This window comes from Silene latifolia, chromosome 2 (genome assembly GCF_048544455.1).
Source record: "Silene latifolia isolate original U9 population chromosome 2, ASM4854445v1, whole genome shotgun sequence".
NCBI lineage: Eukaryota > Viridiplantae > Streptophyta > Magnoliopsida > Caryophyllales > Caryophyllaceae > Silene > Silene latifolia.
In genome coordinates, this window is record NC_133527.1 from 153,027,640 (window position 1) to 153,045,400 (window position 17,761).

Sequence of the window (17,761 nt, forward strand, 5' to 3'; positions counted from 1 at the left end):
TCAAGACTCGACCATTAAAGGGTTCAATTACCCACTACAAATACCCACGACCTAACCCGCAACACCCCCTGACCAGCCACCTTTAGCCGCCTGCCACCGCCACCCTAGGCCATCCCTGACACCACCACTACACCCATTCCAACCCTTGCAACCCCACGAACCACCTCCCAAAGTTTGGTCTCATTCCGTCAAGGTTTGGGTCAGTTTCTAAGTGTCTTAAGATCGTCTGACAATTAGCTGTATAAGAAAATAAAACGAGATTAAAAGTTGTTACCTATTAATTACCGCTTGCTAATTCCGTCTCCAAAAGCTCCTCCTCTTAATTGTGATTTAATTCTCAGATTTAAGGTGGTATTTATAGTGTAAGATTTAGAGAATACGAGGTCAATTATGAAACTATTGTGACTTACCTTATTCTATTTAGCATAGAAATTGCTATTACAATTATATTATTATTATTATTATTATTATTATTATTATTATTATTATTATTATTATTATTATTATTATTATTATTATTATTATTATTATTATTATTATTATTATTATTATTATTATTATTATTATTATTATTATTATTATTATTATTATTATTATTATTATTATTATTATTATTATTATTATTATTATTATTATTATTATTATTATTATTATTATTATTATTATTATTATTATTATTATTATTATTATTATTATTATTATTATTATTATTATTATTATTATTATTATTATTATTATTATTATATATTACTATTACCATAAGTAGGATTCTCTTATTTTATCTTTACTAATTTATTATCGCCATAACTTTTTTTTTTGGTGAAAGGTTAGAAATTCTCATTAAGCTCATAAACAAACTATTACAAACACTACAATTCATAAAACAAGGATAAATCAATCATATTTGAATTGATTTTATCCAAGTTTCATCACCAACTCTTTTAGTACATTTGAGCCAATACATAGTACGAAATTTGAGAATGCTACTAATATGTTGAATGGCTACATCAGGATGCATAACACACCCATTGAGTCTTGCACAATTCCGCTGAATCCATACAGTATAGAAAACGGCATGGATCCAAGCAGTAGTAACCCATTTCTTCACCTTAGCCCAAGGTTTGGAGGAAATCCATCCAAGAACATTAACAGCAGGCAGGGAAATCTTCAATTTGCTGCTCAGTAATTGCATCAGTCTTCGTGTATACACACATTGACTAAATAAGTGTGCATGAGTCTCGGAGCACACCACACGGACAACAAGTGCATCGGGAGAGACTCCAAGTTGGAAGAGCGTATCCTTGAGCAGTAAAGCTTCACGAGTTATCAGCCAGTTAATGAACATGTGCTTGGGAACAGACCAGGAATTCCAGACAGTATGCTCCCAATGGACCACAGGCTGCTTCTTCCTGATCCAATTATATCCACTAGCAGGTGTGGAATCATGAGAACTAGGCAACCATTGACCGAGGGGGGAGAAAGCCAACTCAAACTTCGCCTAACTCTAGAAATGGTTTTCCGGCTCAAGGAGTATCGAGTTTTGGAGTATAAACATGCCGAGTGAACTCCTTTCATATACACATGATGAACCCACCTGAACCCACAGGCTATCGAGGCTTTGTATAGATCCACCAAGATAACTTGCAAATAGCAGCAAGGTTCCATGCATAACTATTCCTAATCCCTAAACCACCTTCACTTTTAGGGACACAAACTTTCTCCATCCAACCAAGGGAACTCTCATATATTCAGTAGAACCATCCCACAGATAGTTCCTACATAGAGCATCAATTTTCTTCAAGACCCCCTTGGGAATAATAAAGATTGTTGCCCAATAGGTATAAAGAGTAGTGAGGACAAAGCATTCACGAGTTAGCCTGCTGAATAAGAGAGCTTCTTAGCAAAGATACCCTCGAATTCTATCGACTTTTTCAATGAGGCAAGCATAATCTTTGTGGGGACTCTACCAGCAGAAATAGGTACTCCCAAGTACTTAAATGGCAAAGACCCTTCATGAATCCGAAACTTGCATAATATCGCTTTGACACTAGAAGAAACACCATTAAAATAAATATTGGACTTCATGGTGTTCATCTGCAGACCAGTGGCCACAGAGAAAGTTGCAAAGGCTCTCAAGAGAATCATTATGGAAGTTATATCACCCTTAGAAAACAATAGAAGGTCATCAGCAAACATTAGGTGAGAAATTTTGAGGTGACTGCAGAGAGGATGATACTTGAAAGGCATAGTAGTGGTCACATGCTTAAGAATCCTACTCAAATATTCCATTGTGATAGTAAACAGCAAGGGGGAAATGGGATCACCCTGCCTTAGTCCTTTTGCTCCTTTAAAGTAACCAAAATTCTCTCCATTGAGAACCAGAGAGTAGGAAGCAGATCTAATACAAACCATGACTAGCTTAATAAACTTGTCAGGGAACTGCAAAGCAATGAGCATATGTTCTACAAAATCCCAATGCACAGAATCATATGCTTTCTTTAGATCAATTTTCATCAGACATCTAGGGGAGATAGATTTTCTATTGTAGAGTCTGACAAGGTCTTGACAAATTAAGATATTCTCAACTATACTCCTGCCTTTGACAAAACCACCCTGACTCTTATCAATGATGTCAGGCAACACAGCAGCTAATCTAGTACACAAAATCTTAGAAATAGCTTTATAAAGAACATTACAGCAGGAGATGGGTCTAAATTGAGTGACATTTTTGGGGATTTCAATTTTTGGTATAAGAGTGATGAAGGTATGGTTCACTTGCTGCAAAAGCTTGCCAGTGTGAAAAAAGTCCAAAATAGCATCACATACCTCCTCTCCAAGGATAGGCCATGCATCTTTAAAGAATGCACTTGAAAAACCATCAGGCCCAGGGGCCTTATGAGTAGGAATAGAAAAAATGGCCTCCTTGATTTCTTTTCGAGTAACAGGTGACAAGAGTATGGCAATATGCTCTTGAGAGCAAACAGGCCCCAATTCAACAACACTAGTACTGACAGTAGTGACAGTTCCAGTTTTACCAAGAAGCTCCTCATAGTATTGCAAGAAAGCATTTTGGATATCACTCCCATTAGAATGTGCAACACCATTAATATCTTCAATAAGGAATATCTTATTCCTAGCACTCTTACTTTTCAAAAGACTATGGAAATACTTGGTGTTATTGTCACCTTGATTAACCCAAGTAGCTTTAGTTTTCTGCATAAGGAAACTGTCACAAGCAATCTGCAAGTTCCTATAGATGTTAGCAGCTTCTTTTTCTTGAATAATGAGATCATGATCAGCAGGGCAAATCTTTAGTTGATCTTGAATGTTAGACAAAATTTTCCAGGCATGAACAGTGCTATTCTCAATATCACCAAAAAGATGCTTATTAAGTGCTTTCAAAGGATATTTCAAACTCTTCAATTTCATGACAACTTGAAACATTCTAGTTCCCTGCCAGACTTTATTCCAGTAAAGAGCCACACAAGTATGGAATTCTGGAACCTGACTCCACATGTTGTAATATTTAAAACTTTTCCTCCCTGCTGTTTGATTGGTAGCATCCTGAATAATGCAGGGAGTATGATCAAAAAGACCTTCATTGAAGAAATGGGCATGAGAAGAAGGTCTCCACTGAAGCCATTCACTATTAACAAGAACTCTATCTAGCCTGGAATAAACTCTAGTCTGAGGGTCCTGCTTGTTATTCCAGGTGTAAAAGGAACCAACAGCAGGACTATCCACTAGATGACAATGATCAATACAGGCCTGGAAATCCACCATTTCTTCTTCAGATGTTTGACCCCCCCAATCTTTCAGAAGGGCTCAATACACAATTAAAATCTCCACAAAGAATCCAAGGAATATGAATTCCACTTGAAAGCAGGTTCAAATCATGCCAAAGAGCCTTCCTTCCAGCAGTGTCATTAAAGGCATAAATCATGGAACAATAGAAATGGAATTTTGTACTAATCTCAGTAATCTTCATATGAATGAGCTGAGCACTATAATGGACAAAATGAACATGAAAAATGCTAGGATTCCAGAGCACCCAGACTCTTCCTCCAATGTGACAAGAAGTGTTAGTAGACACAGACCAACCATCACATACATTAGTTCTAACAGCATTTAGAGACAAAGGTTTTACCTTTGTCTCAAGGAGCCCAAATAAACCCACCTGATGAGAATGAAGGAACCATTTAACTTGTTTTTGTTTAGATGGATTATTCAGGCCCCTAATGTTCCAGAAACCAAGATTATGCATTACTCCCAGGAGGGAGTAACACACTACCAATTGTACCAATCCCCACCCTGTTAGTATTACCAGTCAAAGCAGTGCCAATCCCAGGTTTGGGAGTTGCATTATTCAAAGCATCCTGGAAAGTATATTGACTGAGGTGAGTATTGGTTTTCCCTGCTCTAATAATTTCCTGCCTGCTCATAGTGATAGGTGGTTTTGCAGGAGTTTGAACTTGACTGTAAGTACCATCCTTAGACCAAGTAACCTGCAACTTATGTTGGACTTCCTCAGGGGTCCTAGTCCCAGCAGGGGTCACAGGTAGTATGACTACAGGAGCCACAGACTTAGCTGGTTGTGGAGTGGGCACAATGACAGTGGGTGGGTTAACAGTCACAACAGGAGCATTGGTCTTTTTTGGGATCCACTGTTGTTGAACAGGTTTCTCAGTTGATTTTGGTTTAGGTTTCCTGCATTTCTCACTCTCATGACCAATACCCCCACACACAGAGCATGAAATTGGTTGCCATTCACACTCAACCACAATCTTAACTATGTTACCATCTTCATCAAGGAATTTAACAAAAGTAGGTAACTTTTTACCAAAGGGTACTTCAAGTAACACACGGGCAAAACCAAGACGAGTTTTTTCCATAGTAGAAACATCACTGCGTATGTACTTACCCAAAAGTCCTGCAATTTTTGGGAGACACTTACCCCAGAATTTTAAAGGTAAGTTCATCAGTTTAAACCACACAGGGACAACTTTCACATCATCCTTTGTTAATTCAACATTCTCAGTCCAGTTTCTCACAATAAGGGGCTTATTATCAAACAAAAAATGACCTTGCCGAGAACTGACATCCTTACTCGTACGGATCGAAAAACGAACCAGGAAAATACCACTTTGGGTAGGAAGGATACCTTATCAATGGGATAGTTCGTCCGGATACGCTGATAAACCCCTCAACAACATCCAAAGGGGGATTCGCACCTAGGATGAAGCGAAATGAGGGCTTCGAAATTAAGCTCTTCCCGAATATCCTCTCGGTAACTCGCATCAAATCCTTAGGTTCCTCCTCTATAGTCGCTAAAGTTCTTTGTCTTTCTCTTACCCCGAACCAACCATGCTTCACCACTTTCATTGATTTCAACCGATTCAAGGTCAAAAGGAGCCAAACCAGTAATTTCATTAACGTTCTTCGTTTTAGTAGCAGTTGATGCAGAAGGACCAGTTTTCTTTTGATTATTTATAACAGGAGATGAAGATTTAGACATGTTTTTGGTGTTTTGTGTAGATTTATTTGCAGAATTTGAGGTGGACGCAGTAGCTCGCACCATTATTGCAGTAGAAAACGGCGCACAAAAAACCTAGCAAATCTTCCTATTTTTCAGAGCTTTCTCTCTCTCTAGTTTCTCTCTCTTCATTGCGTTTTTTCTTATTTCGTTATTATTATCGCCATAACTTATTATTAGTATCTATATAATTATTATCTTTATATATTTATTATTAATTCCCGATATAAATCCCGATTACACTAATACCAATTTAATAAATTCGGCCCATATAATAATACCACACAGTCCTACACTCGATTACCAAGTAAGCCCAAAGCACAAATATTAGCCGAACCCAATTCATGACTTGAATTATTAATTTATTATTTAATTAACGTCTCACTTGAATTTAGTATTAGAAATGTCATTTAATTACTCATTAAATTACATAAATTATTCTTATAAATTATTATTAGAAATACGGAGTATTACATTTACGAATTGACAGTTAATTCGTCTCAACTTAATATTATTTAATTTTCATTAAATAATTATCTCATCAACACATTGACTAACTTTTTAGTCATTTTGGGCATCAATGTAATTATATTTCTATAACCACATTTCTCAAACACGTCCTATAGGTGTGACCTTTAGGGACCAGTTGATTACCGCCATCTGTATGATAATAACGTCAAATTTTCTAGCAGGCCAACCGTTATTAGGTAAACGTTAATCAACTGATTAAATATACGAAGTATACCCTTGTGAACCTGTAAGAGATTTACAAATGTTATCACACTAATTTGTGGAGGACACCAGCTCCAACAAACTCCCACTTGTCCTCACAAGTGTATGTGCGATAACCGATTCTCATATCCTATAAAATTTCTCCCACTCAATGTAAAACAATTTGCAAATCCGAATTCACAAAGGTCGTATTTTACAAGCGATCAGTATCAAGAGTGGTTTTCCCGACTAGAGAGTAACTTAACTGATAAACGAATCAACATTCGAGCATGGCCATGCATTTCGATTACAACTCCCGGAGTGGCCCGAGAAATAACTATACCGATAAAGGTTGGATATTTTCCTCAACTCAAATCTTGCAAATGTAAGCACAGTATGAAATGACCGGAAAAAATCTACTTAGCCCGATTCACGAGAGACCGTGAGAAAGAAACCAAAGTCTCCCAAAAACTGCCTTAATCTCAAGAGACAGTTGATAGTCAAAAGAATCGACTCTAGGAACACAATGGATGTCCTATACACGACCTGGCACCGAATGTTATTAAACATTTAGGACTCCATTACGTTGTCACAAAAAGTTGTCCTACGAGGTATCGTCATAATCTCGTATCTGTGATCGATTAGTCAACCGTTTAACTTATGGCTCGTTGAACCCACCATCAATCGACTGTACAATATAATAGCCAGAGTTATCAGCTCACATTGGCGATTATGGACCTAAACAAATATAATGTAATTCAGTTCACTTTGTGGCGTTCAATGTTGTCAGTACAATCCACATGAAAAACAAAATATTATATATAAAACGATGAAGTTGTAAATAGTATATGAAAAATATAATGTATTAAATCCATAATCAAGTACTACAACTCAGGAACATGTTTAATTCTCATGGAAATAACATGCCCTCAATGCTTCTCATATTTTAATGGCTCAGTAGTAGAATCTGCTACAACTTCCTGTTTGGAACTATTCCAACTGACCGCAGCACCATTAAGAGTAAGAACGAATCTAGACTGAGATTTCTAATCATCTCGATCCGTTTGGTAGCTGGCATTTGCGTAACCGATTGCGCATAGCTTTGCATCGCCTCCATAAGTCAATACCCAATCCTTAGTCCTCCGTAGGTACTTGAGGATTCTTTTGGTACCGACTCGTCATACTCAATACATATGCCACGTCTGGACGTGTGCATATCATGGCATACATGATTGATCCTATTGCAGATGCATAAGGAACACGACTCATGCGCTCAATCCCTTCAGCGTCGTGGGTGATCGAGACTTGCTCAACCGCATCCCACACGTCATTGGAAGGTTCCCCTTCTTGGAGTTGGTCATCTTTGAACCTCTCAAGAACCTTATCCTAATAAGACTCCTGACTAAGTGATAACGTCCGTCGTGATCTATCTCGGTAGATACGGATTCCCAAAATATGCTGTGCCTCACCCAGATCTTTCATCTGGAAATGGTTCTTCAACCATTCTTTAACCGAAGATAGGAGAGGAATGTCATTCCCAATCAAGAGTATGTCATCGATATACAATATTAAGAACACAATCTTGCTCCCACTCGACTTGATATATAAGCATGGTTCTTCGACCGATCGAGTGAAACCATACTCTTTTATCACTTGGTCGAAATGATGATTCCAACTCCGAGAAGCTTGCTTAAGTCCATAAATGGAACGCTTAAGCTTGCATACCTTCTTAGGATGTTTAGGATCTATGAAACCTTCGGGTTGCACCATGTACAACTCTTCCTCCAAATAACCGTTTAAGAAGGCGGTTTTCACATCCATTTGCCAAATCTCATAATCATGAAATGCGGCAATCACTAAGATTATCCGAATGGAACGTAGCATGACTACAGGTGCAAAAATCTCATCATAATGCAATCCTTGCACTTGAGTGAAACCTTTTGCCACAAGTCGTGCCTTATAGATATCTGGTTGCGCGTCTATAGAACGCTTTATTTTGTAAAGCCATTTGCACTGTAGAGGTTTTACCTTATTAGGTAAATCAACTAGATCCCATACGTTATTCTCATACATGGAGTCCATCTCGGATTGCATGGCTTCAAGCCATAGCTTTGAGTCGGAACTGGCCATAGCACCTTTATAGGTTGCGGGTTCATTACTTTCTAGAAGTAAAACGTCATTTTCCTCGACCATACCAATGTATCTGTCCGGAGGATGAGAGTCTCTACCCGACCTCCTAGGTTCCTCAGGAATATTAACCGTATCATCAGTTGGAGGTACAGCTTCCTCCATCTGTTCCTCGGTTGTTGGTTCTGGAATCTCCGACAGCTCGAAGGTTCTATTACTCGACTTGTTCTCGAGAAATTCTTTCTCTAAGAACGTCGCACTAGCCGCAACAAAAACTCGATGTTCGGTTGGCGAATAGAAGTAATGACCAAATGTTCCTTTTGGATAACCTATAAAGTATGTATTGACCGATCGCGGGCCGAGCTTATCCTCGTGTCTCCACTTGACATAAGCCTCGCAGCTCCAAACCCGAATAAAGGACAAGTTAGGTACTGTTCCCTTCCACATTTCATATGGAGTCTTGTCGACAGCTTTAGACGGACTTCGGTTAAGTATAAGAGCAGGTGACAAAAGAGCATAACCCCATAATGAATCAGGCACTATGGTGTGACTCATCATGGATCGAACCATATCAAGTAAGGTTCGATTTCTCCGTTCGGACACACCATTCAATTGAGGTGTTCCAGGTGGAGTTAACTGCAAAACGATTCCACAGTCTTTTAGGTGTTGATCAAACTCATTTGAAAGATATTCGCCACCCGATCTGAACGAAGTGTTTTAATCTTTCTACCCAGTTGGTTCTGTACCCTATTCTGGTATTCCTTGAATTTCTCAAAGGACTTACTTTTATGCTTCATTAAGTAGACATATCCGTATCTACTCAAATCGTCCGTGAAAGTGATAAAATATCTATGGCCATCTCTAGCGGTAATTGACATAGGTCCACATACGTCCGTATGTATGAGTCCTAATAGGTCACTAGCGCGCATTCCAACACCTTTGAAGGAAATTCGAGTCATCTTGCCAATGAGACATGATTCACACGTGCCATATGCAGAAAATACGAATGAGGGAATAGTCCCATTATCGACGAGTTTTTTTACGCATTTCTCATTTATGTGTCCCATTCGACAATGCCATAGATAGGTTTGATCTTTGTCACCAACCTTTAATTTCTTATTATTCATGTGTAATACTTCCGTGGTTTGATCTAAGATATAAATTCCATTCATGGAAACTGCTTTGCCATAAATCATTTCATTAAAAGAGAAAATACAACTATTATCCTTTATTGAAAATGTAAAACCGTCTTTAGCAAGTACGGAAACAGAAATAATATTCTTAGATAAACTGGGTACATAGTAACAGTTATTTAAAGATAACTCAAAACCACTAGGGAGTTGGATTACATATGTTCCTTCGAGGCAAAGAACAACTCGTGCTCCATTCCCGACTCGCAGGTCCACATCACCTTTTTCGAGAGGTATGATGTTCTTTAGGCCCTACAAATGATTACACAGATGAGAACCACAACCAGTATCTAGTACCCAAGTTCCGAAACTTGCATGGTTAATCTCAATCATATGAATATAAAATGACATACCAACAGGGACGACGCGGCCTGCCTTGATGTCCTCACGGTAGACGGGACAATTCCTCCTCCAATGTCCAGTCTTGTGACAATGGTGGCACTCTATGTCACCGCCCTTGCTCTTTGTCTTGCCCTGTGAGCCACTAGTCTCACCAGGCGCACTCTTACCATTTCCTGGCTTCTTAAATTTTGGCTTACCTACAGCTAGGTCGCCATGAGCCTTGCCCTTACCTTTACTCTTGTTGTGAATCGTGAGAACATCCTGCTTCATGCTCCCACTCAATTTCATATCCTTCTCGGTCTGTACGAGAAGGGAGTGTAGCTCATGAGGACTCTTTTTCAAGTCATTCATGTAGTAGTTCGCCCTGAAAAGGGCAAAACCATCGTGAAGAGAATGAAGCATTCGGTCAATGACAATGCTCTCACTGATTCTACAATTCAGTGACTCCATTTTCTCGACATTCTCAATCATGTGAACAATGTGTGGGCTAACCGGTTGGCCCTTATGGAGTTTCGCATCAAAGAAGCGACAGGTATGCTCATATGTAACGATTCTCGGTGCCTTTGAGAACTCATTAGTGAGCGTGGTGAAAATCTTGTTTGCACCTTGGGCAATGAAGCGTCTCTGCAAATTGGTTTCCATTGCAAAGACGAGTACGTTCTTTATCGCACCTGCTTCCATAATGAAATCACTATAAGCGAGTGACTCGTTGACTCCTGCATTTGGGCCTGGGTTGACCGGTATTGGCTTAGTTAAATACTCGAGCTTACCGTCAGCAGTGGCAGCATTCCGTAGTGCCGCCTCCCAGTCCGCAAAATTGGACCCATCATTCTTCAGTCGAGTGGACTGATTCATTTGGTCCATGAACATTTTAAGCCAGGACGAACGATCTAGTGTGGCACTAGGCATTGGGATTGCGTTATTTCCAGCCATTTGTTGTAACAGTATTATTGATAATAAGCGTGTTCTACACTGCGAAAGAAGAATAAAATAATAAGCATGCATCGTTTTTATTTTAAGTCTAATTAACTAATGTCATAACGCGAAGACTCAAAAACATTTATACAATTGACCTCCCTCAAGAATTATATAAATGACTCCAAGACTCAATTCTCTGTAAATTGATAAGTTAACCTATTAGCTAATTCTACCGTTAGAATTCTTGGTCGATAAATTTCTGTAAATACTATCTTTAGTCCATCATAATCACGAGAAACTCTTCGGACTACAATGTTGAGGTAAACTAAGTCAACACAACTACTTACCCAACGTAGAAGGGGTCATATTAGGCCTACCGACGAAGAAGGGATTCATAGATGTTTGCCCTTATAAAGACTAATCTCAATTTCCGTTTTAGAGGAAGATCACATCAACTTTATTTTAATTCATTTTAAGTGAACTATAATCTAGCATGCGAGAATGAATAAACTAAGGCGATGACTTATAGACTGTGACATCTGCATGTCCATGAAAACTAACATACAACCTATATGAGTCAATTTTCATGCATTTTAGTAGTAGGTGGTTTGGTTTTAGGCGGATTATGATGCAATTACTAGCATGTGAATGAAAAGCAATAAGAATGAAAAAACGTAAAAACAGTAAAAATCCTAGTGTGGCCTATCCTATCAAAATGAACAATAAATACAAGTTTGGAATCCATCCTTGGACCCGAGAAGATTGTCTTGATGTTCCATCTTGATCCATGTAGCGGGAGTGAGCTTGAATCTTCATCTTTAGTCTTCTTTGAAATTACAATAAATAAAATTACATAATTGACCTATTAATTACATTCTAATTTCAAAAACCAAAAACTAAAATAAAGGAGATTCGAGATCTCATAATTACATAAAAATCATGTTTCCTTCATTACGAAAACAAAATTGACTAAGGCCACACTAAGTATTACAAAATACAACCGATTGCAAAAATAAATACGTAAATAAAATTCATTCATTCGATTCATTCAACAAAAATAAAATTATGAACTAAAAAAAATTAAACATACATAATACAATACATTAATTATGTTGATTAATTTATCCAAACCACCTATTTAAATTAAATTAAGTGACAATTCCGCAATTTAATCACATTAATTTCATTCTCAATCCATATTAAACTTGTAATATGAATTCTATCCGTCAAAATTTTAAACTGCTTTAAAATAACTCGGTATCATTAAATTGTGAACCGATTCACAATAACTAATTGGCCAAAATAAAAAAAAAAGCAAAATCCAAATTTTTTTAAATTGGTCACGGCTGGAAAAAAAACAATTTTTTTTTTCCGGTAAACCCTAAAAAAACGGCCTCCTTTTTTTTTCTTTTTGCGGCAATATGCCCTAAAACAAGATTTGATGACTAAATTGTTTACCTTTGCTATTAGAACATGATTAGCATATGAAATAACAAACATGATCAATTTATATGCCAAAAACTATATAGCAAAAACAATCTTTTTATCATAAACACGACGATTCCATTTAATATTAACTTAATCTGCGTTAAATCAAAAACTATCAATTCTTCATATGATAATTTTAACTGATTATAAACTATAATATGAAAAATAGAATGGAAAAATATCATCAAACGGAAAGAAAAAAATGGCAGGAAAAAACGGCACAAAGATTTTCGAACCACAAAAAAAATTCGAAACCCTAATTTTTTTTTTCGAAAATCCTATTGTTCACATACAAATTTTATGAAAATCATCAAAATTAAAATCGTAGCCTATTGCTCTGATACCACTTGTGGGAAATAAATCTGTATACTTCCCTTAAACTTGAAGGATTATAACGATTTAATAAAGATGATCAATGGTCATAAAATAAAATACATAAACAAAAGTAAAGGATTCAGAAATAACCTTTGGTCCTAGCAAATATGGCCTAAGAACAATATCAAAATTGATATTCGCCTATTAGTTGCACCCAAGACGATCTGAGATATACCCTTTGATTATGCTAGAAATCAATCTAAAATTTTCTGTAAAATTTAATTGTCTTTGTGTTCTTGTGATGAGAAAGAGGAGGCTAGGTCAAGAAAAAGCATTAGGGTAGAAATAATTCTCTCCCTCACTATTTATACAGATCGAATTACCAAGTTAATTAGGAAAGATATCACTCTCCTAATTTTCGGCCAATGTTGACCGAAATAAGGAATAAAAATTTCCTTATTTTTGGTCTTTCCAAAAATATATAATATGTGTTGAATTGTCATTTAGTGAGAATCGAACCCATGACCTCTTGGTATGTGTACCCTCACTATTACCACTATGACACATTCAGCTTGTTGATATTAAATACAACTGATTATATTTAATTACGAATTAACAGATTAATTCGTCCAAGCTAACATTATATATATTTAATTAAATATAACTTATTATATTTAATTTACGAATTGTGATTAATTCGTCTCAACTTAATATTATTTAATTTTCATTAAATAATTATCTCATCAACACATTGACTAACTTTTTAGTCATTTTGGGCATCAATGTAATTATATTTCTATAACCACATTTCTCAAACACGTCCTATATGTGTGACCTTTAGGGACAGATTGATTCCGCCATCCGTATGATAATAACGTCAAACTTTCTAGCAAGCCAACCGTTATTAGGTAAACGTTAATCAACTGATTAAATATACGAAGTATACCCTTGTGAACCTGTAAGAGATTTACAAATGTTATCACACTAATTTGTGGAGGACACCAGCTCCAATAGAATATCGTTAATTAGCATGGAACTGGCACTAGGAGTAGGTCGGCCAGTCAAGTATGGAAGGTAAAGAGGGGCACCGCTGTTCTTGGCCACATCACTAAGGTACCCTTCCCCCTCGGCCTCTAGACCCAAATGGTCGGCAAACTCGTCTAGGGTAAGCTCATGATCCTCATTCATGAGGCGAAAAGATACGGTCTTTCCCTTCTTGTCATAAACATAGGAACCCAAAAACTCCAAGGTCAGGTGGGGGTAAGATTTCTTCCTCAGGTGATATAACCCCTCCATACCCAGAATCCGAAAGATGTGAAATATGTCCTCTTTGATCCCTAAAGTCTCAAGAATACCAGGATTAACACAGCGGGTGGGACGGAAAGGACGACGCATAAGGGCCACAAAAGCTTTACGTTGCTTGAAATCAGAGAAAATTACCGATGGATGTGCCTCCATCGGTGGAACTACAGGTTCACTGCTTGACTGACCCGTCTCAAGCTGGACATTAGCACGAGTTCTTCTGTTGGGTAAGCCTCTGGTTTTCACCATGCTGCAAAAGGACAAGCTTTAACAGGGGATTGACACACCAACTCTTATCGCAAAAAGACGGACTGTTTTCAATTGTATACAGATTTTGAAACGATCTTTTAAGACAAATTTTTATCAGGAAGTCACCAAATACCTTACAAATTATATGGTTCAAAGCTTCAAGTTGTCTCAAACCAAAGAATAAACAACAAACAGAGAGTGTTTCGTTTTTAGCAACCCTAGCATACAGAAATCCAATTTTAAACCATGGAATTGCTCGTCACTATTAGAGCTTACTTCTACCACATTAACACGCACCAACACGAATTTTGTACATACATCATCAATTTGTCGTTACTTCTACCTACATACCTTACTTTTACTATAGAACAATTCACATGTCACCTTAAACATATGTGACTATTTAACCACATTACCCGCAAGGTTTAACTTATGTATTACATTATTACACGCTCCGCTAATCATAATATACTTACCTTTAACCAACATTTACAAGACAACCATAATCACACACGCAATCATTGTAGAACAATTAATTGGCTTACCTCTGATCACTCATCACCACGATTCATTCACCAACTCTAGATTTTTCCATACACATTGATACGCACTACCATAAACACAGATGCACACAACGACCACCACTAAGCAACCAACGACTCTTACTAGCTACCCTTATTCCCGTGTCTGACTTAAGTTCGATGGGGCCATGATTTTGAAATGAGGGCGCCTTCTCACCCAAAATCTAGCATCGGCTGGGACTCCCAACGCACATACACCAGGTTCATTTTAGTTGACACCCTACATTCATTAGATTCATTGGTTCAGGTTCCAAAATCGTCGGCTCAGATACCACTTTGTAACACCCCCGCACACCAGGACGCCTTACCAAGGACCATTCCAGTGTATGACGGTGTCACCATCTCGGTTTCCCGAGGAAGTAGATTAAATTAGACAATAAAAGAACAATTATAAAATATTAATGTACCTTATACAATACGACTCAATACAAACCCTTTATACCAAAGATAAAAACTACAACGCTCGTGACACAGCACTTCTAGACTGGTAGCGTGACGACTCGATCCCTCGAATCCTAGCAGCCACAATCAACAGTACCTGCTAAGCCAACTGCTCACCATCCCCGAATGGATCACCGCAGATACCACAAAACAACACGGGGTTAGTACCGACTAATCAAATGTAAAACAGGTAACCAATGTAACCAGCTGATCATCCTCTAACCCAGTCTCCCGACCTCGCACAGTAACCGACTACACACCGAAGTGTGTAGCCCTGCCAGATTACCCATCGCAATAGGTAATCCTCGCCGCTAGTGGGTGACCGCATCCCATCCCACCTAGTCCAGCTCATCAACGAGCGACTAACAATCCCTGTCCCTTAATGTGCACATCCCCTCCCGTGGCGGGTTCCACGGAGGGCGAACTAGGGTGTGAAGCTACTCCCGCAAGTGACTCCACCACAATCACAATATACACAACACCTCAGCTGTCACCACACCTCCACACCAACATCGTCACAACAACGCCCACACACCGATGATCAGCAGGTAACCAAAGATATGAACAATAACAGTCACAATCAATTAACGGTACTGAGTAGGGAAACCTACCTTGACACAACCATGAGAGACATATATAACAGCCAAGCAGGACTCCGGTACGCATCCTACAACGATAACCATTCCTATTACACAACTATCCTCAACGAACTACCCAAAAGAAGCACAAGGCAGAAACTTACCTAACACACGCCTCGACGGCGACACAGACGACAACCACGCACGCCATCATTCCTAGGTGAATCCCGTCCCTCCTATGGTGAAGGTTTAGCCTATACTCATGAGAGTGTGTAGAAATGGGTGATAGAAGAGGGAGGCAGGCTAGGGTTAGAGAAAGAGGAACTGTCGAGGAAATGGGAAATGAAATAAATCTCGCGAACTTGCGTTTTATATTAACGCGTCAACAAAGAAAGACCATACTCGGTCGAGTACCAGAGTACTCGGCCGAGTAGGCTCTACTCGGTCGAGTATTGAAGATACTCGGCCGAGTAGCCTCTGCTAGGTCGAGTAGGTCATCCTATAAAATACGTGTTTTAAGTCTGGTCCTTCCCCCATTCCTCCCCAAGGTCGGTCTTGGTCAACAGAGTCAGTCAACAAAGTCCTTAAACATCCTGGGTATTACACTTTGTGCTTGGTTTAATTCATATCCCATTCACTCAACTCTTAGCATTTGAGCAACCGTTTTCAAGCATAATTTCTGTCCAAAATCGAGTCTTTTATGTTTTACTTCAACGCTTACCACTCCTCTAATCATCACTCCCAAGTCTAGTTTGATCGATCGCGAGTCTACATTTCCTTTTCCATACCGATTTTGTCGGTAAGTCTCTAGCGCCGGTAAGTCTCTAGCGCTTTCTTAATCACTTTGTAGTTGTCTTTTGGAGTTTGCCCTAATTTGGGTTAGGATGGGGGTAAAGGTTGATTAGTGAGGGTTTATGATATGGTATTGTTTGATTATTATTTGCTAGGTGACGATTTCCCAGAAGATCAATTCTAGCATCGTTGTTGTTGTTGATTTCGGAATTTGCGAATAAGGTAGGGTTTCTCTACTCAGTTGATTGTATAATTGATATAAGACTGATTGTTATTGATTGTATAACAAGTTTCATTGGATTGAGATTGGTTGAGATTATATTATTGATTGGTACTGTTGTTTTGGGACTATTTTCGGGAGATGGTTCCAACCTCATGTTCGCCTCTTGTGGCTCCCGTCATAAGGGGGATGTGCACATTAATGATATGGATTCGCTCTTTGCGATAAGCGGAGTTTAGGTGGTACGGCTGCGGTCTCCACTGGCTACGAGGGTTACCTGTTACGATGGGTAACCTGGAAAGGCTACACACTTTCGTGTGTAGTCGGTTACTCGTTACTATTGGAGTTTGAAGGATGGTTACTACAGTTTGGATAGGATTGAGTATTGGTTTGTGTTTGTGATTTCTTATTTTGGTTATGAAGTTGACTGACCCCGTTTATTGTTTTCAAAACTGTGGTGATCCATTCGGGGATCGTGAGCAGTTGGTTTAGTAGGTAATGGCTGTGGATGTAGCTCGCGGGTCTTGGATGGGGTCGAGTCACCACCGATCTCTTGGCTAGATTCCTCTCACATTTAAACACTAGTTTCTTTTTGGTTGCTTTGGTTTTAAACCGGGTTTTGGTTTAACTTTGAGTAGTACTTTGATTAAAAAGTTTTGGTATCTTTTAATAAATGTTCTTGGATGGTCTATTTGATATACTTTACCTCGGGCAACCGAGATGGTAGCACCTAGGTATGCTAGGGTGGCCTTGGTAAGATACCTTGGTGTATGGGGTGTTCCATATACCTTCTCTCTCAAAGGCGGAACTTACATCACTGTTTTGCTGGACACCCGTCTTAACCTATTTTAAATTAAAGCAAATTTTTTCTTCCTTAGTTTTTCAATTCCCAATATTAGTCATTGTAATTCTCGCTTAATTTATAAGACAAATTTCCGTTTAATGTATCGTCTCTTACTAGTTCTTTTAAAGCT

General features: G+C 38.4%; 1 protein-coding gene across 1 annotated transcript; it reads right to left on the reverse strand.

Moving 5' to 3' along the window:
* Positions 1-898: 898 nt before the first annotated feature.
* Positions 899-1,724, reverse strand: LOC141641475 (uncharacterized). The gene is made up of 2 exons (XM_074450133.1): positions 1,633-1,724; positions 899-1,409 (listed from the first exon to the last, which is right to left on the reverse strand). Exons 1-2 carry the CDS (start codon positions 1,722-1,724, stop codon positions 899-901), a joined length of 603 nt encoding a protein of 200 aa, XP_074306234.1.
* Positions 1,725-17,761: the final 16,037 nt, after the last annotated feature.

What these genes read in the sequence shown, in the direction of transcription:
- LOC141641475 (XM_074450133.1), bottom strand. Translation starts at nt 1,724, where the DNA reads ATGGAGAAAGTTTGTGTCCCTAAAAGTGAAGGTGGTTTAGGGATTAGG. An exon ending in GCTATTTGCAAGTTATCTTG is followed by an intron (nt 1,410 to 1,632) that starts GTGGATCTATAC and finishes TAATTGGATCAG; the next exon opens with GAAGAAGCAGCCTGTGGTCC.